The sequence below is a fragment of the Anopheles stephensi genome, chromosome 3, assembly GCF_013141755.1.
Source record: "Anopheles stephensi strain Indian chromosome 3, UCI_ANSTEP_V1.0, whole genome shotgun sequence".
NCBI lineage: Eukaryota > Metazoa > Arthropoda > Insecta > Diptera > Culicidae > Anopheles > Anopheles stephensi.
In genome coordinates this window covers 22,902,483-22,928,087 of record NC_050203.1, presented here as the reverse complement: position 1 = coordinate 22,928,087, position 25,605 = coordinate 22,902,483, and the positions used below count along the sequence as shown (strand labels likewise).

Genomic DNA, 25,605 nt, shown 5'->3' with positions numbered 1-25,605 from the left:
GTAGAGCGTGGATTGATGGTTTGGGCCATCGGAATAGCGAACAACAGCACAACCGGATCCAAAGGTTTGCATTTGCAAAACAGAAAACCATTGTCACTGGTCATCGATTTCTGGTGTAGGGTACAGAGCTCGCCGTTTTAGTGCCGAGCTACCCAAAGTTTCCATATCAGACGAGAAAGAAAAAAGTTTGATTGTTTTTACCACTCCATGATGGGGTTTCGAGAAGGAAAAAAATGGTGAGGCGGGTGGGATAACAAAATCTTGATAGCTTTTCCGATTTTCTTCCGTAGAATTGGCAGACGAGTCTGTTGGGGGGTTTTTTTTTGGAGGGTGAAGGGAACAATCCACATCAGGATATCATTCCATCCGGTTTGCAGCAAAGACACAGGAGGAGTTCCGGAAAAGCGAACGAGCGAGTGAGTTGGTTAGAGTGATCCATGCTCTGTCAGGGGGACAAAACAGGGAATAAACCCGAGATAGACCTGGGTCCCGATGGCTGGAGGTTATTGTTTTTCACTTTGAGTGGCATTGTTAGTTTTTTTTGTTGTTGCTTGCTTCCTCCCTAAACTTCATTCAGCTGGTGAACACCCCAATAGGTGTAATCAATGTCATTGAAGAGCGCGACACGGAGCTTGATTGTCTTTGTTTTGTTCAAAAGGATGATATTTTTCGCTTCTGATGTAAGTTACTTTCTTTCAGCACATCCATCAATATCATGGAGTATCGGTGAGCTGGTAGTCTTGAGGCTTGAGACATGCCGATACACTTGACAGGTGTGACTTGAAGAATGCTGGGAAAGCTTGAAGACTTCGTGATATTCTTCTGAAAATTTTGTTTTTAAGGTGAACTTTAGGTACACAGTTGTGTAATTCAACTTTTTATAGTTTTTTTTTCAATCTTCATTACACAAATTTTCAAACATATGAGCAAACTTGCAAAAGAATAATATTTTATTACCTTTTTCCCCAAACAAATTTCTGCCAAAGAAAGTATGCGTAAGCACAAAAAAAGTGCACGAGTTGACAGAAACAGATGGCACTGCTTTTAAATTGATTCCTACGCACGGATACTTTCCGCCTTCCTGTAGGTAGACTTTGGCGTGCGTTTGAGAGCAAACTTTGCGAATTGAGTTTACATGTTGTTGCCGTACGCTTTTTACACGGTAGCTTAGTGATAAAAGTTTTCGCTCCCTTCAAATGGCGAGAAACGAAATTGCAGAATGTGATTGAAACGGGTGGGGAGAGAAAACTGTACACACCGATACAGATTGCCACAACTTTTGTGGCAATGTGCTATTGGAAAGGAAATTGAGTTTTCGTTTGTGTTTAAGAGCGTATCGGGGAGAAGTGTTGAATAATTTTTACTATACATCAGTAACTTTTCTAGAGTACCAGTCGGAGCTCTAGACGAAACCTGATGGAGGATAAAATTTGAAATTGAAATCAATTCGATTCTGAATAGAAAATTGAATACGTATTCATTTTGAGTAGTATTAATTGGAAAGAAAACGCCTTTACTTTAATATTGAATCGCTTGTAGAAATGATTATGAATTATGATTGACGTGAGCATGCGTTAGATTGACACTTGAATTGAAGCTCGCCGATTTTGGGTATTATATTTCGGAAATTTAAGCAATTCTTCCTCGGAAAACCAAACCAAGAACAGCCACAACGAGAAGCCGCCGAAAGGGAAGAAAGATTTAATTTTCTCTCCCTTCAGATATATATTTCATGCCACATTTCCACGGACTGGAGTCGAACAATTGACTTACAATTTAGCCAACCGACGGCCCCAACATGCACGATGTGGGAGTAGAATTATCTAGTGGAAAATAAACAACCCCGGTAAATTGACGGTGTTCTGTGGGGTAAATGTGGGGTGGAAAAGAAAGATGGCGAACACAGGCACACATATATGAATACAAATTTGCGCGCATTATAGCCTTGGCAAAGTAATCACAAGGGTAAAGGAAATAAGGAACGTTGTGCTGCGGTTTATCGTAAAGCGGATCCTTTTTCCTTGAACGCGAGATCCGCGGGAGAAAATATTGGTTGAGGTATATCCGACCGGTGTGTGTGTGTGTGAGGGTGAGACCACGTGTGTACATAGGCAAACCACACAGCCAGCAATCTTTCTAGATCGACAAGATCGTCTTACCCGAAGAAGGAACTTCTTTGGTAGGGAAACAAGCTTGGTAAAACCATTGAAATTTGCCAGAAAACAAGGAATAAAAAGGTTCGACAGGGGATTCCAACCGGCTGATAACACAGTGCGCCAAGATCTTTGAACGAGATACGGTTGCTGTGTGAGACTTCGTTCGTCTATTCCTTCTGGTAGGACCATGTCCTAGATTGAATCCTCACGCCACGCGGATGAGTGTGTGTTAGGTAAGAAAGCCAGTTCCCGACGACTAACTTCAACAGGATGTAAGATTCACACATCAGCTAATGTTTGTCTCTTTCTCCAATTTTCTTTCGACTTCCCTGAAACGAGTTCCCAATGATGAATGGCGCACATGTGAGAATTCCCAAGGTTCTCTTAGGTTCGGGACCGTGAACTCCGAAAAGCGAGATAAGAATTGGAAATAAATCAAAAGGAAATGAAGGAGGAATACGACACTCCCTGGGCGGCGCTGGAAGGATGTCAGGTAGAATCCTTGTCCGGTAATCGAGGCCCAGACGTTAGAGTTGGGCAACCGAAAAGATGGGAAAAAAACAATCAACACAATTTGTTTGCTGACTGACTGTGTTGGGCCATACCAGGACTCTTCCCTTTCTGGATTGTCGATATTGTTCTAACCGTCCCTCTTTAGTTCCATCCTACTGCCAATTTTTGTAGCAATCGGCAGACCAGGAAAAGATGCGGGTATTGGTTTGGGACAAATATTTGAGGCATAAGGGACAGGCCGAAACACGGGCTACAGAAGAAGTCAAATCGCAAAAGCAATTGACTGCAAGCATGTGCCCCTTGGTGTACACTGGTGTAGTAATGATGTGAGGGTTGGTAAGCAAACATCCGAAACAAGCTGCAGTTCATCGAACGGTAGATATACGGACAGAGCACGTTGAAGACTATTGATTGTCAATAGAATCACCATACAGATGAGATTCCATTAGAGAAGATGACCCAAAAAACGGCAGCTGTCTGTACTGGCAGAGTGTGTGGCTGCGATGAGTATGTCTCTTCAGAAAATGGAGGATGGAACGAATGGTGATGTACTTGTGTAGCTAATAAGCGTAAACGGTTTAAGGGCAGCGGTTGGTATCTTTCTGCTATAAAGCGGAGATTAGATTAACATACAGGGTTCTTCCTGCTTTACAGCTGCCATTGATATTGTACACGACTTCCCAGCGTACGTGCAAGTACGTACAATACCAACGGCTACTATGGCAATATCATCTGAGGACATTTCAATAAAAAGTATTTGATTTCCCCGTCATCTGAAGCCATTGCCATATCAACTAGCTTTGTTTGCCATTCCATCTGAGAAGCCTGCCATAAAAATGGAAGCTATTGCCTTATCAACTGAAAAACCCTGTAACAGTGTGCACTAAAAACTATCAATTTGGGCTTTTGTGAGGTTAAATTGTATATGGGACCCCGCAGCATAATCGCGGCTTAAACCCGAATGCAAAAATCCACATTTTTCTGTTGAATTAGCTTTTGGCCTTAATTCAAAATTCAAATTTCGATTATACTAAAATTATAGCAACGGAATAGCTACTTTTTTGGCAGATACTTATGGCAAGCAAAACGTAAACAAAAAGGCTGTAAGTGATGTTACATGAAGTTTTGTAAATTAATTAAACAAATTTGCTGCTTTTAAATAATTTTAAATGGAATCGGATTTAAACGAAAAAATGCTCCCTGTTCACCAGGATAAAGGAAAAAAAACGACAAAAAATTGGCTATTAGCACCAAAAAGCCCAAGAACGATAAAAAGCAATTATCGAAAAAATCGAACCGGGTGGCCATAGTCGTAAGGGCAACCCACACCACCAGGGCTTCGCTGAATGCACACTCACACCAAAATTGCACGTTTAATGGATTTATGAAGCACCCCCAAAATGTAAACCACTTTCGTATTATTGCATTTTAAGCATTTGCTGTCAGGATTTTTCCTTTGCTTCTACATTCATGTTTTTCTTTTTTGTCCACTGAGAGTCTCCTGTCTGTAACCTTTATTGCATTTCTCTTTGTGCAATTGCAGTTGTTTTTGTTCTCCTGGAATCATCCGTTGTTTCCACCAACAACAAATGCAGTTTCGAAATTAAAACCCATGTTCCGACACCGTTGTTGAAAGCTGACCGAAACAGCAAAAAGAAACAAAGAAAATCTCTTTAAAAGAAAAATTGAGGAAAAAAAGAATCTTTTTTTTTAACTGCTGGATGATGGGTGTACAAAATTAAATTGGTGGGATTAATTCGTTTCACTAAGAGCATACGCATGTTTCTACGCGAGCGCATACGTACATAAAAAAAGCGTTGGAAACCGAAAAATGCAACAACGGCGTTCACATTATAGGATTGTGTGGACGTCAACTGGTTGTGTTGAATGTTTTGTTTTGAGGGTATAATGCTCGAACGGAACGGACATATTTTTGAATCGATTCGCCCTGGGCCCCGTTGTGTTGAGCTCACCCGTATCGCGATGAAGCTTGATTAATTTTATTTGACATTCATTCGACACACTCACTCAATAACAAGCATAACACTCGGGAGTGAGACAAATGAGCCAGAAAGATGTCGAAAAATGGTAAGATTAATCCCTCCTCATGGGGCCGTTAAAAATAGGGCAAACGTGTTACCTATTGGCGGACATAATTTACACCAACACCAAACGTTGGTAATAATAAACGAACATTTCAAATTTTTGGTGTCCAATTTTTTTTCCTGGACTCAACTCACTCACACTGCAAAAAATGTTAACTATAAATTTTAAGGCGTTAGAAATTATTGCTTCCATAAAAATAATTGCAAAAGCGCAAAGCGGATTGGGAGCCCTGGAGCTCGCTGGGTTGCGAAGAGGAAAGGTCCTTCCTCACCAAAACCCGCTGCTTTCGGAAACATAAAATATTGTAATCTCTTAACTGAATTATGTGCGAGTGTAAATACTACAACACCATGGTACGTACGAGCATTTTGCAGCAGCAGCGGAATGAGAGGATGCATTTCGTTGCCTGGGGGGGTCCGGGCAGAATAAATTATTCATTGCTGGCTGTGGATCCCGGAAGAGAAACTTGCCGCAACCAGGCGGGGTTGAGTAATTATTGCAACTTCGTTTTTTGTTTGGGCGATGTTCAATTTCGGTGAGTGCACTTGAACGGGTATGGGACATCGCTGTAGGTTCTGGGACAAAAGCGCAAAGTGGTAATTTACATCTGTGTGAGGACATTTTTCGTATGAAAGTTGAAACTCCATCGATGCAGGTTTCAAGAGTTATCCACTGCAACTTGTGCACAAGAAGGAAGAGCTAGAGGGCTGTTGCCCGGAAGGGAGAAATCATGTTCATAAAGTGCTGCTTTCTATGCAGTTCCTGGACAAGAGATATAAATTTTCAATATATATGCAAGTCTTGAATGAGGAACTTCCATCAGGAGAAAGGACTAACTAAATGCTCAGTTATCTCAGTATTTTTGATTCATTACTGCCCCATACAATCTCCTTTCACATGTGAAAGGCTTTAGATAGGCACTATCCGATATTGGGGTTAAAGCCTTCGAAAATTTATCTCACCACATCGAACCTCTCACATAAGTATGATGGATTCCTCCCTAAAAACCCCTAAACAATACTTAAAATATTTATTGATCGTTCCCTTTAATGTTCGCTCCCTTCATACATCGTAAAATGAGGAGGTTTAAATTAAGCGAAGGGTCATATAAATCTTAATCAATCCATCAAACCACCGCCACCGCGATGGATACGAATCGGGGTTAATCCTCTTCATCAAGATGCAGGCAGGTGTGTAGTCGTGTGGAGCAGTAGTACGGACGTTCGTGTAGTGTCGGCGGTTACCCTTTTTCTTCATCCGAAAGGGCCATTTAGCTTTCCAAACTACGACAACAAACTAATAAATCGTTAGGCGAAACATTAATTTTCAACCCCGGCAAGCCGTATTAGATTAGTGACAGCGAAGCGATGCCGTTGATGGCGGAAACTCGCTCCCAACAACGATCGCTCGGAGACATTTTGAAGAAGCCCTAACAATAATACTGTCGACAACACAAAAAAGCACGTCTTCTCAAATTATCTGTTTTTACCTTCTGGAGACATAATGTTTAAAAGTGCGCGTATCTTAAGCTAAATTATTACCAAAATCTTTCCCTTCAGGCTTTCCCGGACCATCAAATCTGATAAATCGGGCTAATTTATATGTCAGCTCTACTCCCGACGGGTCTTTATCGTTAACCGACTAATGGCGGCAAAATATGGCCGCGAGGGATTGTTTGCTGTACGCCGCGCAATACCGTAAAGTACCGAGAGGTGATCCATTTCTTTTCTTATCTTGGCGACAACAGTGTATGAAAACTTCTTGAAGCAATAACAGTCTCCACCGCGCGGTTGACATTAGCAGCGTGGTATCTTTGACTATAAATTGGCTAAAAAGGGGGAGAAAACTACCGACAAACCGAACCGGCAGCACTTGTTGCTGTTTTGTTGATATAGCAGATTCTCAGGCGGGCATTTTTTTTCTGTCAGTGTACGCAAGCAGCAATCGTCGCGGAACTCTGCGTCAAAATTGCCAATTAGCGTTGGAAGCAAAATTGCCGTAACGTAACTCCTGGTCCCGGAGGGCGATCGTCCGTTAAGATATTCTGGCAGTCGGAGCAGTCGGTTAAAAGAAGAGGGAGACCTCGATGAAACTTTTCAACCCTGGAGGTCCTATAAATCGGGATCGATTGACGAGAAGGAGGCTTACCAACAAGAAAAAACTACGGACGAGACAGGAAATCGAAGAACTTGAGTGAATCGCTGACAATTCATATAAATTGCGTCAACAACATAATCTCTTCATTGCTATCATACACTTGTTTCGCCCACTTGTGGCCAATCGAACTGGAACGCAGGCTATCCGATGGAGTGGATGCGATCGATCGATCAGAGTGTGTGGCTCAAACAGTGACCGAGTGGGGATCGTTTCCTGGCCTCGGCTAAGCAATTCAAGTGTTGAAGTGGTTTCAATTCCAATGAATATAAACACACACGAATAAAAATGTCATCCGGTGAGTGCCTTGGATTGCTTTGTTGCCCAACAAGGCAGACATCTAAAGAGACAGAGGGGCGTTGGGAAGATAATTCCTTGAGTAAGAGGTACTAAGTCTTCGAGGTGCTGTACTTTATCGCAATTGTTTTATATAGTTGTTAAGTGCTGCAAGATTGATTGAAACGAGCTTTTAAGAGGAGCAGTTGCGGAGAAGATTTGTAGAAGGCGTCTAAATGTCACCAAGAAATCGATCCCGTTTGCAGCGATCTACGGTCGATGCACAATAAGCGCTCAGCGTCTTGAGATGTATCCGCGCAAAATTTACATATCGTTAATAGTGGCAAGTGTTATAAATTACGTGTCATACCCGTCTGCGTTCTAAGCACAAACACAACACAGACAGGTCGCTTCTGTGGCAGCGGCCTGTCAACAGGGAAAGAAGTTGCCCATACCGGCACATCATAGCCATGCTTGTAAATGTCACTTACGCTGTCATATTAATGTCCAAAATCCTGTTCCACACACAAAGAGTTTCGCTACGGTATGGTCGGGTTGCTGCCGTAACGCCCGTACACAAATCGCTAAACAACTCGTTAAGTCATGCTGCAAAATGGTCCTGTGCTCCTGCTGACAGGCTTAAATTGACGGTTGCTTTTTTTTTAGTGCGCTGCTGTTGTTGTCGCCGAACAGCAAAGCGAATTATTGTGATGGAATTCAGGAAGAAATCAATGCGACAGTATAGCCGACAAACAACTTCTTCTGGGAAACCTGATTTGGTTGGGATAGAAAGGGTTACACACACACACATAAAAATGGCAAGACCGGTTGAACCTGGCAAACGGAGAAAGATGTCTCGCATGACAGGCAAAATGGCTGACTGATATGGATATTTGGAAGGGAGACGCTGTTTTTTTTTGTGCCGATATCTTCAAGTCCAGGAAGCTTGGAGGATACTCGTCAATTGTCACATCCCGTACGATGTCAATTCTATTCCGGCCAACCGTATCACAAATTCGTAACTTTAGCAACCTAACCTCATTTCTTCGAGGTATGATATTCTAGCTTCGGTAGGCCATTTTAAGATTTCGTTCTACGCATGCAAATTTAAGAACGAAAAACTGAAAAGAAGTCACCTAAATTTCGTTCACCTCGATGGAAGGAGAAGCAGAAGTAAAGTGTGGCGAAAAATCATATCATTAAAGAGTGTATCAATAAAAGCAAACCGGTTCAAGCAGCTGTCAAATTAATCAGCAAAGAAGGAAGTATCGGACAATAACAAAAACATACTACAATCAAGTGTGAGCTTTTTAGCTCAAATCACGTTGACAAGCGTCCAGCGATGAGGAGAGCACAAAAAAAAGCTCGCCGAATTCGAAGCAAGGAAGGATGATGTTTTTATTTGATCTTGACGATGATACGAAATTGGACGCAAAATTTGGCAGTGGTCTTTCGCTTCAACTCAAGAAGAGAGTTGAATCAACAGAAGAAAAAAAGAATGGCGAGAAATACACACTGACCTGCCGTGGAGCTGAGAAGACCTGACGGACAGCACATAAAGAGACCCCCGGAAACCGAGATCATAATCCAAAAGTTGACGTTTTAAACGCAACCGGTTCCTTCTGGGCGATGGGCCGGAGAAAACCGGTGGGACGCTTCCATTCCCAGGCTGAAGTTTGTTTCGTGGACGTTCGGGGTCGTGGTGGCGAAAGCTTTCCACCGACCGTCCGGAAAATGGATATTGGCGGGACGCGCTGTTTGATATGTTAATTATACGCGAGTCGTGATTTTTGCACGAACTCCAATCGCGCAAGAAAGCCTTTGGCCGTTGTAACCGTGGGGCTACCGTGGCTCGAGTGGAGGTGTGTATCGTGTGCAGTGTAGGAAAGAGGTTCCGCTTCGACCACGTACAGCAATGAGACGGGACGTGCAACAGCAGCAGTAACTGGCGACGACGACACGCCACGCAATGTACAGTGCCGCGTGTAATAATAATAATGATGTGAGAAAAGGCGATGTGCGGCAGCAGAAAATAAAATTATAAAACCGTGCAGAGAGTCTACGCACGTACGCCTAATAGAATAGAGAATTATTTAACTTAATCGTGTGTACCATATGGATGTGAGTCGAAAGCTAAGGTCTTTAAATTAATACCTCAAGATAGGAAAAAATAGAAGCTCTTAAATATCTTCATTAATTATAAATAAAAATATATTTTTTGAATAAAATATAAAATAGATGAGAGATATAAAGTAGATGAGAAGAACCCTGTAGAAACGTAAGAAATAGGAATGAATATCTTATCGATTAATTAAATTGTCATTTAAATAACATCGATAATGTATAATTCCATTACCGTTCGTTCTGATTCTATTTTTATTCTCACATTCGTATTCTTGGAACTGATTTCTTGCTTGTCAGTAAGAACAAAAAAAAACGCTCTGATTGCAACATTATCACAGGCAGCAGCTCTTCGCTCCCGACGTCTAGGTGGCGCCGATCTGGAGCCGCTTTTTAAAGCCACTCTTGAAGTCGCTTCTCCGGCCATAGTCCATCAATCAACCAGCAGAACCAGAAGCGATGGTTCCGAACGAATCTCGCTCACTGGAGCCACCTGATCGACGGCGTGTTAATCAGATGGCCCACAGCATCCTACCCTTGCTACAGACGTATCGGGGTTGAGGCTAAGAACAAGCGAGAGAGTGAGAACATCATGGGAAATAATCATCACCGTTTGCTCCAGGGACTAGGGGCCATCTTTATCAAACGCGTTATTATTACCGACCGTTCGTCAAGATCCCGGCGTCGCTGCCGGCGACTGCTGGCGTAACTGATTAAAAGTTGAGGTTAATCGGCGTCTTTGCCAGTTTGTGGCTTCCCAAAGAAATTCAAGGAGCATTTTACCCGACACATTCGGGCGTCCTTTCTTTTGCTACTGACAGTTTAATATCGCACGGGAGCGTCGACCACCGATTTTAATCAAATTTTATAATGCTGTTCCTGCCATCCGTATCGGGTTGAAAATGGGGATTAATTGAATTTCTCGTTTGATAGGCACAAATGAGGCGAGATTGTAGCTATGAAAGGGTGTCTGGGGTCTGGTCGCCGAACGGCTACCGGAACGGCTTTGCTGTTTTAAGGCTTCTTTCGGTGGCAGCATTTTTTCCAGCAAAGGACACCTTGGAAAGGGTTGGGCAGGAACGAAAGCGAAAGGATGGGCCGCGTTCACCGCAGACCAGACGCCTGGCTTTTAGGGCATTTAGACTTGATTGGATTCGTTTTACACTTTCACACTTTCACGCTGTCAGATGGCTAGACAGGTCTGTGACCACAGGACAGGTATTAAAAAGGCAAGCGTGGTAATTTCGGAAGCACTAAAGAGGAAAACCCTGATAGCAGAGCATGGAACACATACTGTTTCCAAGAAGCGGGAAAAAACAAAAAAAATCTTCCTCAGCTACTCAACTGATCACAATATCCCACACACTCTAGCAAACACAAATATCCTGCTGTGCATCACAAATACCTCCACTCCGAGGGTTTACCTTCGGTACCTATACCATCATCACTAACGCCACCACAGCCACATGAAAATGTCTAAACCGGGGAAAAGTATAATTAATGACAACGGCATCAAGCAGATTAGGATGGTGTAGAATTTTGGAAAACAGCAGGGATCCAAACTCCTTTTTCAGCTCCAGAAATTCTACCACACCAACCACACAGCTACTTAATGAGAGCAAGGCATAATGAATATTACGTTCTAATCGTACATAGGCTTTAACGACCGTAAGGCTATGTGTCTTGTAGAAGAGGGTTAAGTTCTTAAAAGCCTGTTCAAATTCTGGAGACTCCAAACACTTTGCAAGATCGCTTAATGTAACACATTTAACTGCCGGTGGTTACGTTTATTGTTATCCACAATTTCCCAAGTGCTCTTGTCGTTAGCTTCACGCTTTCAGGCTCATTGAGAATTCGAAGAACTAACCTCAAGAATAGGGACCTTCCTACATAGGTTGGTTTTACGATAGTTTTATCCTTTCCCCGCCAAATTAATCCAGAGTTCTAAGTTATAAGCCAGATTGTAGGCAAAAGTGTTCCAAAGTTTATTATCCGTGTAGGGATCTGTACTCTGCACACCTCTTCGAAACTAGACATGAATCAGTTCCCACACATGATTGCACCTTCGGTTCGTTTGCGTGTCACACCGCTTGAAGTCAATGATCTGGTCGATGGAATCAAGCTCCACCAGCCAACGTGGGTTGATATTTATTGGTGATAAATTCCGCGGCTAAAGCAGCTTCGAGAGGTATACCCCGGCACGGAGGTTCATTCATAGAATTTTGATACCCTTTTATACACGGCAATTGCACCTGGACCTGGCGGAAGGTGTCGTCCTGTGTGTGCTCGCTCTTTCGCCACACCGTGGGTGAAACAAAACCGCAAAAAAGTCCACCAAGTAACGCGAAGTCTGTTGCATCAGTAGGCAAGAAGGCGGTAGTGCTGTCTGTGGAAGCACTGCAACTGATCAATGAACGCCTACGTGGGCTTCGTTTCCTAGCTCGCACACACGCGTAGGTTGTGAGCAAATTTTGCAACCCTCTTAGCATATTGGAACCTGGATCGGGTTTTCTTTTTTAAGCCACGCGTGCAGTTGGAGCAAATAATTTATAGCCTTACCGGCGTTCCACCTTTCGTTGACATCGTTGCATCGGTTCGTGGTAACGAGGACTCGTCATCTCACTTACCGAATGAATTGGAGATACAAAATTATTAAAGGGGTGTGGGGGGGGGGGGGGTGTTAAGTATGAAAAAATGATGCCACAAATAGTCCACTGACGACTGTACGGTAATGAGCGATTTGTTGAGGTACTTAAAACCACATCAGCAGAAAACCACACCAGCTGGTCCATGCGCTCAATATAGGATGAAATAATATATTGGTATTAATAACAGTTACAAAAAAAAACCGAACTTCATTCATTCGTGAACAGTAATGAAACACGCTGCTTATTAATTACTGAACGTTGCAAAAGAACTACCAGGCAGGAGTTGGTAGCCCAAACCACAGCTTACAACTGCTGGCGATTTAAATTCAATATAAACCGGCCGGTGGGAGTGAAGGCTGAACCGGAAGCTGATGAGGAGTTTGCAGTAATCTGAAACTGAATCATCATAAATCAACCACATTACTATTCAATCACAACCCACTGTTTGATTGTGGTTCATCAGTATATTCCCCCAGCTTTTTTAGGAAGGACATTTACTTCCCTCAGCAAAAACACACACACCTATATTTCCATCTGCTTTTGAAATGAAATTTATCAACAGAATAAAGAAGGCTTTGAGTGCTGAAAATAAAATTAAAGGCTGTCCCCGGTAACGGTGGCACACCACTTTTTTACTCCAATTTTTTTTTGTTCGTTGTTCCACCTTCGCGCCCTTGTTGTGCAGCTGTCGGTGCGAGACAGGCTGGCGTCAAGAGGTTGTGTATGATTGACTGCGCCCTGCTGGCTGCCGCTGCTGCTGCTGCAGGGCTTGAGCCATCAGCTTCCAATTTTACGCTACCGTCTATGCAGTTGCCGTGGTTGATAGGATGCATGCGGGATATATCTATGCATCAGTCGCCGATGGCAGCTGGTAGTGGCTGGGCGTACATGCCACCGACAGCGTGTCAGCGTTGTAATGATGTGTGTGTGTGTATCAGGCTATCCCGGTAGCAAGTATGCATAACATCCAGCGACTGTCCGGACACGTGCCGACAGCTAAGAGAAATGGAATGTAAGAAGATCTCCGTATACCGTATACGGGCCAGCTGCGCATAAGGCTGAGAGGTTTGTTCATCTGCATGGCCGGTTGGATGGAGCGAGATTTGAGGAATGGATTAGATACTTTCCGCCAACCGATACGTCTGCCGGTGATGTTTCGGTTATGGTAGATTGATCTTGCACGGAAGCTTGTTTCGTTACTTCCTTCCGCTCTGTGTGTGTGTATCGGATGTCACAGCAGGACGTCCGAACATTAGCACTACTAGCAGCACACTAGCGTTGGGAAAAGAAGGAGCTAGAGATAACGAAAGGAAAGTTTTGCAGCACACGTTTAATGCAAAATAAATAAAATATTACACAACATCGGCCGGTCGGCAATCGGAGCAAGCCCGAACGGAAGCTCATGCTGAAACAGGCTCACGAACTTCACACGTAACGCAACATTGCTCGCGGGCGATGAAATTGTTTTCTTTTAATCTCCACTACTAATGATAGTAATAACGATTTAAAAGCCAGACACCACCAAGCGATCAAGAAGGAAGTCAGCTTCTACTAGACACGGTGTAGTCGGGGCGTTCCTGAAGCAACTACTCCACCAAAGTCAGAGGGCGTCAGTTGGTATATCATTACAGGAAACCGGTGCAATGCGATCCACTTAACACTCAGTCCGCTTGAAGTTTTCTCTAAACCACCGTCGTGTGCTATTTTACATCTTGCCCTCTCAGTTCCATTTCTAAACCCAGATCTCCAGAGTCTAGACCCGGTAGCTTTCATCATGCGAAAGCCAACAGTTACACAAAGCACCGTAGATACAATGAGATTCTGCACGATTGATGTAATGTAGCTTAGGGAAGTTGGCTTGACGTACAGGTTATCACGTTCTTCACTTCCATGCTGTCAAGGTTTCCTACATTCACCACACCTTGGCGTTCGTGCGTTACGAAACGTGCAGAAACATTTCAATTACCGGTGATGGATTCTACCTTCTTTTTGCTCTACTGACTGATTTGTCAGACAGCCAGCTAGACAGCCATCGAGACAGACGGACCGGGGCACATTCGTAACATTGGCAGGATTAAATTCATCCTCACTTCATCCTCATTTGCAACAACTCGCAAAAGGATGTCTAATGGAATGGAATCTCGCACTACCGCTAATCCTCGTGGAGAAAAAAATGGAGTGCAACAATTGCTCCGAATTGGAAAATGGAAAAAATATTCTTCAATAGAAGGACTCTGACAACTAGCAATACGGTCAGGCCGTCCTTCATGAATAAAAAAGAACTCTAACATCAGTCTTTTACTATTGAAAACCTTTATAAAATATCTACAACCTGTTTGACTGGAGAGTTTTAGAGGCTGGATAATCAATTCTTTCCTTAACTTCCCTCCCCGGATTAACTTCAATCCAATCTCATCGATAATGAAGTAATTTGTGTGTTGCCGAAAAAAGGAAGGTCCCAACTAATGTGTCATTATCCCAAAACTCCAACACGGCACAAAGACTGGTACAAACTTTCGAGGGCCCCTTCGGAACACCGCAACACAGGTAAAAGTAATTTAACGATCTTTCGAAACCTGCCCAAAGACCGATTGTTTACCTGTGCGAAAGAGTGATGATTACAAACCACCGGAACACAATAAAAGGTGGAGTTGGGACATTATGACCTGGCAAACCCTTTTTTAATTTGCTCCGAAAGATTTCCAAACCAAGTTTTCCAAAAAGTGAAAACCCTAAACCCAATAATCCATAAGGTCTCGACACATGCATGCAAAGAGAGAGTTCAGATCACAGAGGCCTAAATGCGCCGCTCAATGGCAAACAAACAAATAATCACAGTTGCCTCGATAAGATCTTCATTTTCAGAACAAACATAGGAGTACCCCGTGCCAGAGCCAATCGATTCATATAATCCCAGCTATTTCCTCCGGTCACACCTTCACGGCTCGGGATGGGCACAAACAATGGTTGACGAATTCGAGAGGAGGATAGAGAGTAAAGAGTTGAAGCTCTGCCGATCCGGTCCGGAATGCCGGAAACCGGGCTCGGCAAACATTTACAGACGAGCTGCCCTTAGGCATTCGGATAAAACCCCGTTTTGAATGAATGAAACGAAACGACGGATGGAATTTAGAGGAGAAAGGAGCAATGGGTAAAGGGATAGAGGAGAAAGGAATCGAGTAAAAAAAAAAGGACGGTTGCTAGAGATAAGCGGACATAGGACGAAACGGCTAAGGATAAAAAAATGGTGGATAGTAAAAAACGGAAGCTAGGTAAACGTCGCTAATCAGAATGTAAACAGGTCCAACGTATACTGATTCCTCCTGCTCGTATAGAGACACTAGCAAGTCTTGTGCTCGGCATCTACCAGGACTTAAAAAGCCTAACGTATCCCTTTTTTACAGCGCATCTTCAAACTCTGGATAATTCTATGAACTACACATTTTATGACTTCTAGCAGCTACCTCTTGCTCTACAGAGAGAGAGAGAGAGAGAGAGGCTAGAGATGAAATATGTAAACGAACCCGCCAGAGATAAGCCCTGGCAACAAAATAAACTGACAGCGAACGAAATTAATTCTACCGGAACGGAAAACTTGTTGCCGTATCATCAGCGTACCAGCGAAAGGATAATAACCAACACCAGTAAATTAACTTTATCCCTTCACTATGAACCTTGTGTATCCCACCACAGCTAGTAGAGCTCGGAAAGAAAGGTTTCCCTTGAGTACTAGAAAGAAAATTATGAATAATCTTTAACCGCGACAAGTACAACCTCGTGCGGTTGGTAAAAACACGGAACGGAAGGCACAAACCGCGTGGAACATGAACTTTCCCTTTAATCAACTGTCTCGGTACGCAGGATCAACATTATCTGCAAGGGATTTGCGACTGGAGACGATGTGCTCCAGGAACTTATAAAGATGTCGCCCGTCAGGGCTGTAGTTCATGTACCCAATGCAATAGATCGGGATAGCTGCCTCAGAACCTAACGGGTACATTCTTCAGAATTCTTCGCTCAGAATTAAGACAGGACTTTGTGGTGCGTTGCGGTCGTCTTTAGATGGCGTCTCTAGACACCCAGTAGCTCACGCTCGTGTACTTCAATTAGATTTAATTTCGTTCCAAAAGCTGGCTGACACGCTTTGTCTCGTCGTGCACGGGTTGGGTGATGTACACATCCATTCATCCCTGCTGGGATTGGGAAGAGGTTTTCGGTTCCTTCATTTGCGCCGTGCATAAGCGAACTTCCGTGTACACAGACGCTTCTCCCGTTTTGGGATGTCGCTTCACATCCATTGATCATCATTTGCAGCACACACACACACTGCATCATCTGGCAGGGTGTTTATACTGGTAACTTGGCACACCATCGGAGGGACGAAGAATACTGAGGCATCAGCATCGCCACGAATGTCTGGCGCCATCGATACCCGTCGTGCAGAGACTTCAAAAGACCAACACGTTTCAGTATGCCTCCCTGAACAGTGGAAGCAGAAGGGGAACTCTGGAATGAAGACCAAAAATTCCTCAGGACCTTCCCGGAGCTCTTTGTTGGATGCAGGAGAGAAAGCAAAAACAAAAACATCACCACCACCACGATGAAGGTTGGTCGGTTGCTTCTCGGACGTGTTTTTTCCGACACAATGAAATTCAAATTTAATGATAGGGTTCCGAAACCCCCGACGCACAAGTACGGTTCCGATGGATCTATGGATGAAATTTTTTTGTGTTGTTGTTGCTGACTCGCTATGGTACAACTGGCAATCACTGGACAAATGAAGAAACGTATAGGGCCAACACTGCGCACACGCGTCGCCACCATGCCACCAGGATATGCGAGAAGCAGAAATCCCCATAATAATGCCTCGTTTTCCGGTTAGGTTCTCGCCACCGCTCCCCGTTCCTGAAGGTCCTTCCATTTTGCGTACCAAGAATGATGCCGGGAATTAATTTCATTTGAAAAGCCAATCTCATAAACGTCTGAAAATTGAACCACCCTCTCACACAGGTATATCTCTAACTGTACCAGCTTCCATATGGCTGGCTCTGCTGCATTGCTCTCGTGTTGTTAGGCCAAACAGTGCGCTATTGTTGATTTTTGTGTGTACCATAAAATAATATACAAGGTACGAGAAGGTACGAGTCACAACCGTATCGAAACAGATGGGATGGATTGCGACATCCTTGCCGTACGAGAAAACTCGCAAGGGAGAAACCTTTATCCTTTATGGCGACGGTACTCCGGTACGCCATAAAGCAAAGTTAAGCATAAAAGTAAATGTTTGTTTTAAGCTTTCCGGTACGGCAAGAGTTTCTCCAAATTTGTTCGCAACTGGGCGACTGGGTACGTCATTCGTAGCGCTCAGGGTTCGCGCGACTCCCGATCGGTATTCTGGTAATAAATTTCGCTAATGAATGTTAAATATTGTCACATTAGTATTAAAATCATCAAACAAAACAGCTGATTGATGATTGATTTTGTAGATAAATTCTCAAATAATCGTTTCAGATATCCTTACGGAAAATAGGAGTCATATGACTTTTCAACCTTTGAAGTAACTTTTTTTTCCCTTGGAGTTTCTCCAAGGAAGTATTATTCCTGGAAGTTATTTTGATTTGACTGTTATGCCTGGTGCCAGCAGGAAAATCCAATTACAAAAATTACAATCAACCGGAAAACACGTTTCCATACCCTGAATCGACCCAAATACTCCCCGTTTCTTTTTGTGACGTTGTACTTCAGCGTAACGAGTTCTTCCTTTATACTCTTTTCAATTAAAAGTCTACAATCGGAGTGTAGCCTTTCAAACGTAAACAGACGGCAAATGTATAAATATTGTACTAAAAATATGCTTTTTCTGTGTACACAGCCCATCATGTTCGCCGTTCCATGTCATAGAGTAGCCTCTTGCTCTTGGACCTTTTGTATCAATATACAGAACAGAGCACGAGCAGGGCACGCATCAGATGTACCGAATTGTAATTGCTGAGAGTGATCCTTGAAAAATAGATATCCATAACGACCTAGTCTTGTCTTGTCCTATTTTTAACGCGTCTCCTGAAGCCCTCTTCTTCGTGCTTCTGATGCTGCGTCCGTGATGTTTCATCTGTGATTCAGTTCCTGAAGTGGCAAACGAGTACACTGTTGTTCCAAACGAACTTCTCCATTTGTACGAAGAACTCGCTCGCACACAGCCTCCTTTGAAGCACCACACCAGCATGGGTAAACGGGAAACCCAATACTAAGTACGCAATTCAATTAACTTTTGATCTTTTCTCGCTGGCTTTAGGCTTCCCGTGTGTTCGTTTGATGAAATGCCGTACTCGAACCGGACGGCGGCTTCGAATGGCCACTGACAATTCGTTCGAACACGAGTGGCAGGATTTTCAATTCAACTCCCCGGTTCATTAGCAACTGCTATGCAGCAGCTCCCGGGTGTCACGCTAGACTGACACCAGCTACTTGTGAAGGTAAAAGCCTCAGATCGCTTGGAAAGGTATCGCGCTGGTACTAATTGAGTTATCCTCGCTGGGCGCAAACTTTTGCAGCACCTTTCCCAACGAAAAGCACATGGGCGAACGACTGGACCGGCTCAATCTTCGCCACAGCTCAAAGTGGCCGTAGCTTTGGGTTGGAACATCGCCCAGGCTAGTAGCTTCGTAAGCCTGCCATTAGCTTCAAGAGTTCCCGGCTTGCCGCGTTCCCGTCATTAATCATCTGTTGAATAATTAAACAAGCCAGTTCCAGCAGCTAGGTTCCTAGGCCGTTGCCTAAGCTAGCTCTTTGACCCAACGGAGAAATGGTGTGGACCCGAACATGCCGGAACATATCAACAGGCTGTGCACGGGAAGAGTGCAAAGGTCGAACGAGCGAGGCGCGCGCACTGGGTGAGCAATCTCGGTCCGAATCATCGTCGGGCTGCAAATAAAAAGCAGCAAAACAGCGGCCGTAAATTATTCCACACCACAAGGAAGAAGCTGGAGAACTCTCTTCAAAAATAGGGCGAAAAAAACATCACAATCCCGTAAGTACGTCCGTACCTTGGCAGTTGTGTGCGGCTTCTAAATTTGAATATACCCTTTACACGGGAACTTGTAGCTTCTCACTGCCCATCGGATACACCGATGTAACCGGACCTAAGCTTTGGAAGGTCTTCCTCGGGGATTAATTTCGGGTGGGAAATGAAGCAGGTGAATCGTTTTGGTTTTACGATTTCATGCAGAGTTCTGCATCAATGCAGCGCCTGCAACCGTGCTCGGGTGGATAGATTGGGCAATAAATGTTGGCTCGCTTACCTGACGTCCTCGTAGCTGGCACAGCCACCATCCTTTGAGCCCGTTGGTATCTGTTTCGATGACGGTCAGAATTTCACCTTTCCGGAATGCCAGCTCGTCCGTACTTTCGGCAATGTTGTCGAACGTTGCCTTGGCCAGCAGTTTCTAGAACGATAGAGAATCAGGCATGGAAAGCTAAATTAGATGCATGTTATCGACCAGGAGATAAGAGTGCGTTAGAAGTGGTGCGTCGTTTTTGGGGCACGTGATTGGTCCCGATGGTGTCTTTCGTTCTGTGAGGTGACATGTAGCTCCGTAGGTGCAATGACGATCCATCTTAATACGTTCCTACACCTACGATTTGTTAGAGATTCTTGTTGAAACGGATAGAGTTTTGGTAGATTTTGAAGTCAGATTGAACCCTTGAGGAGTTACAAAAATCATCTAAGTTCTGTTAAAACTAGACCAATCTAAAAGAAAATACCTTCTTTTTAAATCTACCATTCCTCAGGATAAAGAACTTGGTAAAATCGATACCAAAAACAGCTGAAAAAACAAGGAGATTTATGTACGACGAAACCCACGCTTCTGGCGCACAGAACTCAAACACCTTCTAATGGGAACTAACGGGGAACGACTCCCGAGGGACTTCACAGTTGAAAGACGGCAGCAAAACAAACAGACGAATTTTCACTCAATCCATCCTCCACAAATGTTCGCTCCCACTACCCTCAACCGTCATTTCGAACTGAAAAATCAAAGAAACACGTGCGACAAAACACGGGACGCACCAAGAAGAAATGGCAATCGGCGAGATTGTAATGCGACACCGGACCAAAAACATCAGATCGACATCAGCAGGGGTGGCCTGCTCTGTAGACGGTTTCCTCCAAGCGGGCGTTTTAAAAGGCCCGACACAAAAACGAGGTCACCAAGAGAAAGAGAGATAGCTGCTTCTTTGGTGTTTTAATATGTTTTGGTGTTCCAAAAAGCAGTGATCAGTTTTCAATTAGTCTAATGACATTCTACGACTCGGGAAGCAGCGTTGCTATGCGAGAACATGTGTCCTCGGGTGGATTCTGTATCAGAGAGTTCAAAACAAAACGGGGAATATACATTCCATTTTGAAATCCTGGAAATCACTTACTCGTGACAGAACCTTGAAGAGTTTTGTCCAGATGATTTCGCAATAAGTGTACTTTACAGTACTACATCATTAGTTAATTGAGGAACCCGAATAGCGTCCGGGAATTAAGAGATACCCGGTTTTCTGAACAGATCGCGCTTGACGTTTCAATTTACACGACGACTTATTTATCTATCATCGGCAAACATATTTCCTTAAATTTAATGACATCCGCACCAAAGCAGTGTTCCCCCGTGTAGGTTGGCACATGTCTTCCCAGCAAACTCATCGCGACTTCGATGAAGGCTTCTTTTGCACTGCCGAGCAGACATTTCATTTCCTCTCGCTTTAGGGGGTTTGATTGCTTGCCATACAATTTATGGACCTCGTTTCCGAAATCGGCGCAACTAATCGACACTTGATTTTCATCACACTCCAACGGTCCACGATGGTCACAGCTCACACACTGCCACAAAATTTCACTAGTTCGCCGACAAACGTGTGTGCGTGCAAGTCTGCAAAGCAAAATGCCCTTTTTCTTCCTGTTGGTAAAGAAAAAAAAAATCTGCCACTAACCGAAATCTGAGATAAAGTTAAATTGCGACCGACAAACAAAAAAAAACGTGCGAGGAGAAATCACCCGAGAACCATGCGGAGAAGAGATGAAGTAAATCGGTACAACGAAATTGGCTTAAGCTGTTCAACAGATGATGATGCTTCTCCAACATGCTTTTGGTGATGGGGTTTAGATGGTGAAGATGCGAGTTGTACGATAATGATGACGATGATTGCACAATGGCGCAAAACCGCCAAAAACTTCAAGACACACCAGCCCAACCTCAAACAACATGATCTTATCTCATTTGCTTCCTTCAGACCATCAGACACCAAGTCGCGAGGTTGTTTTAGTTGCGGTAAACAACTTTAAACACTCTGGTTGTGTCATCAGTGAAGGATTTTTTTCTTCTGCTGCTTAAGATTTGGGCATGGTTAGTAATGCTAGCAAACAATGACGATCGGTTTCTCTGTGCAGCACGCAAACAAGTTCCGGAAAAGCGTTTTGGCGGTGATTTACGCTTTCCGATTTTGCACTTTGTGCGACTTCAAAACAAAACGTTATGGCCGATAAGTGTTAACAACTTCGCACAAGGGTTTAGAGGCATAAGATTTTGAAGTGTAAGCTTTACAGTTATTAGTCGGTTTTTATTTTGAAAGAAAGTAGATTAAGGAAGCGAACTTCATACTTCTTTAAGTCAAATACTAATCAGCAAATACATAAATTGCAAATCTGTGAATTCTGGTTGAAAATAAGCAAAACTACCAAAAATCTGTACAATATAATGAGGAGTCAATCAACCACTTCAAGCACATCCAGAAGAATATTACAAGGGTTTTCGGTTGATAATGTAAAAGCTTCGATCCTTATGATAAACTCTTCGCATGAAATGGTTAGCACAGCTAGATAACATTGAAAGAGCTTCAAATGACAGGCGAATCAATTACCTTTCATTGTGAAGCTACCAGTTGATATTGTAATCGAAGCCGCTAATATTGTAAACGGCCTGTAAGCGATCGGGTAAGTGCGTAACCGACAGGTATAAACACGGGTTGTAAGATTTTCACATGTTCTTGTTGGGAAGATCATTGTGTTGGGAAAGTGAAAAACAAATATCACGTACTAAATTAGTGGATATCTAAAAGCTGATTCCTAGAGTAAAATTATCAGATTACCTTTACGTTATCAACAGAAAATCCCTCTATATTCAAAGCAAACCGGGCTACCCTTACAAAAATCAACTTTGGCGATTTACAGGTGCCATATTTGGGAACAACTTTAATTCTTGTTTCTAGTGAAACTTTTCTAGTTTCAATTGAAGCAAAACATTTTGCCTGAACTCCAAAATATTTGTTTATGACATGAGTTTTTTTCAAATAAAAATTCGAAAATATAAAATACTAATTATTGGAGTATATTACACAGCTTTTTATAAAAACTTGTAAATAATAAATTTAATTAATACAAATTAATAAAACCGAACCGGGGCGGTCCGGTGGCCGAGGCGACAGCGGCGCCGGTCTTCACACGGCAGGGCCGGGGTTCAAATCCCATCCAGACCGCCTCCCCGTACGAAAGGCTGACTACTTTTCTACGGGTAAAATTAAGTCACAGAAAGCCAGAAATGGCAGGCCGAGACCTCTCGAGGTTGTAGTGCCACAGAAGAAGAATAAAAAAAATTAGAAACTTATTGATTAAAAAAAGAACTTGCTCAAATTTGAATAAAAACTGTTAAAGAAGATCTCTCTGAAATGGGAAACCGAATTGTGTAAACCAACTAGCGGTTTAAGATAATTCTATGTAAAAGATAATAAAAAATCTAAATTAAATATTATGGGAAATAAATCTTAACTGGCAATAACTGGACAAATATTAAGAAAAGAGTTAATGAGTGGCTTGCTTTGCGATGTAACAAGAACCATAACGCATTAGTTAACTACCAGGCGGTGCATAAGGACACTAATAAATTATAATTACAATGTAACACTGCGACAGCAACAAAACCTCAGAAACAAAGTATCCAAAAAATGATTTACAATCTGCGCTTTTGGCGCCTCTCATGCATTCTCCGACAATTCATGCCCTCTCTACAACAACCCAGCTTAAACTTTGTCAGTATTTTTGCTAGTAAACGGGCACACTAAAATAGTCTGATGCAACTGCCGGGCTTGATGCACGCCGTTACCGGTACAAAACGGTTGCCAAAAGTGGTGTAAAAAAGAAGAGCGAGAAGAAAAAAAAAATGCTCACAGACAAACAAACATAATTCCTATTAGCGCAAGTGCAAGCATAAAACTATTCTGCTGCTGCTGCAAAAGTTTTTTTTTCCCGAAGGCTGGAAACCATTTTCCCACGTACACAATTGTTGCTAAATGGTTGGTTGGAGGCAAGAAAAAAACGGGGGAAAATGAAAGACAAAAACATATCCAGACTGTAGAAAAAAAATTGTTTCAAACAGACCAAAACCACGGGAATAAAAAGGCGAGCGCGAAGAGTTAACGATGCATAAAAAACTATTTAATGAAAATGAGATTATTAAAACCAGCAGTACGTAAATAACCCAAAAAGGCAAATAAGAATCACACGGTTCGGCGATTTAAAAAAGGAATGAGAAAATGGAAGAGAGCTAGGAACAAATGACAACATAATTTTAAACGATTTATTTGTGAAAAAGAAATAAAGGGGTTAAAAAAGTGGATAACAAATGTAATAAATGTAAAGCCTAAATTGTGAACTGAGCCGTACTTAAAAAATGGCCACCAAGAATTATGAGAAAAACAGAAATCATCGGCTTAACTTAAGTGGAAATAATTAGCCAATTCGCTCGTTCGATTTTATGCGGATTTGCACCCCACCCGCATATCAACAACAGTAGGTAGTGGTGGAACAATAGTTTATAGCACCCCCTTTCGATACCAATTCTCGTGCATCCTTGGTACGGCTGTTCTGGTATGGGGAAGTGCATTTGATGCACTTTTTTTTGCTCTGCTGCTCACAAGTGCTAATAGAACTATCATAGGCAAACACACACACGCGCGCAAGGTGTGATTTCGCATTAATTGACTGAATCCGGCAGGAATCGAACTGAATTCATAAATAAAACGCCAATCGCCTCATTAGCATATAATTAACTGGGCTGGCTAACCTACCTACCAGGCAGAGAGACCCATTTGAGTGCGGCTCGAGAATCATGGTTACGAACGGCGGTGACTTTCCCATGATCGGCCATGATTGACGTTTGATTTTATACAGCAACTTCACACCACGCGGAGAAGGCTTGTGGCCATTTTAACCGTTTGATCGACCGTTGACCTTTCTGTGTTAGGAGAGGAGTGTACGCAACACTAAAACAGTGAGCGTAAGGTCTTTCATTCCGGGAAGGTAATGGGATCACTGTATGACTAATTTAATGAAGACATTGTAGGGCATTAAGTTTGGCGAAGAATCTGAGACATGGAACTTTGAAACTGGAAACTTTCACTGGGCCTCGAGTTTTGTGAAGGTGAGTAGCGGAAGAAGTCATCAAGATACATAAAGTGAACTAATAAATAAATTGTACTTTCCTATCCAGTACTTCCAAAGATAATCAAAGCTGGGACAACAAAATGGAGGATGAGGAACTATAATCCATGTCCCACTAAAACAAACTTGTAAAAAAAGATAATTAATTTCAACTCCATTAGCTCAGCGCTCACCACCACCAACAAGAGCATGGGAGAGATAGGGACATTTGATTTATTTACACCTTTTGTCCATTTGTATTCCTACCAAGGAGACTTCAAACAGAAACGTGCGTTCTAATCGGCACACATAAATAATAGACACGATTCGTCCGGCGCAACATAATCCTTTGCACGCATTCCTCGGCTAATGAATTCCACTGCACACCCCACAGTAGTAGTATGGTCAGTGTGGTCAACGTGAAGAACATAAGTAATGATTCAATCCATTACCTGAATGTTGGCTTTGCTGCAGGGCAACGCTAAGCATTCCGTTCGAATCACGATCCGGACTGACCGCAAAGCAACTAAACGAAGTGGCTCGTGACTTTGGTGCCAGTTACGCGTTGCCAGCTCGAGCCAGAGTTGTCGGCATCTTGGTAAAATTTGGGAACTACTGTCTGGGTCTGGAACACACACACACACACACACACACACACACACACACACACACACACACACACACACACACACATATATCGGGGACAACAAGTCCCGACCGCATAAATCTGTTTGTTAATAATGAAATACGATGATTATGCGGCGATTGAATTACATTATTTATCGAGCGATTAGACAGAATTATAATTTCGTGAAACATTTGCGCAGCTTGCCCTTGTCGGTGGTGTCTCTGATGTTCCTAAGGGACACCTTTGCTCTTTTATGTGGCGCAGTGTTATAAATTCATCCTGCTTTTCCCTTTCGGTTCAAGATATCACACCGGACCTTGCTTCATTTTTCAACTAATCCAATACTTCCAGTTAAGGCACACGCTAAGAAGATTTAGTTGGCTGTATGCATCCACATTCCATTAAGCCGCTCGACTGCTGCACCAAACACCGAAAGAAGTGTTGATCGGATTCTTGGGTGAATGAAATTGAATTCTTTATGGAGCTAATCTCGTATCTCGTAAGCTAAACAAAGCCAATAAAGAGCATGTTTAACAAAACTAG

The 25,605-nt window shown here is 43.0% G+C and overlaps 1 protein-coding gene across 2 annotated transcripts in view; it reads right to left on the bottom strand.

Annotated features, from left to right (window-relative positions):
• The window catches only part of LOC118510066 (breast cancer anti-estrogen resistance protein 1), a 118,842-nt gene that overhangs the window by 35,611 nt on the left and 57,626 nt on the right, over positions 1-25,605 (bottom strand). For both annotated transcript variants that reach the window (XM_036051457.1, XM_036051458.1), the window contains exon 2: positions 19,273-19,416. In XM_036051457.1, coding sequence (XP_035907350.1) covers positions 19,273-19,416 — 144 coding nt within the window. The remainder of the gene's footprint in view (positions 1-19,272; positions 19,417-25,605) is intronic.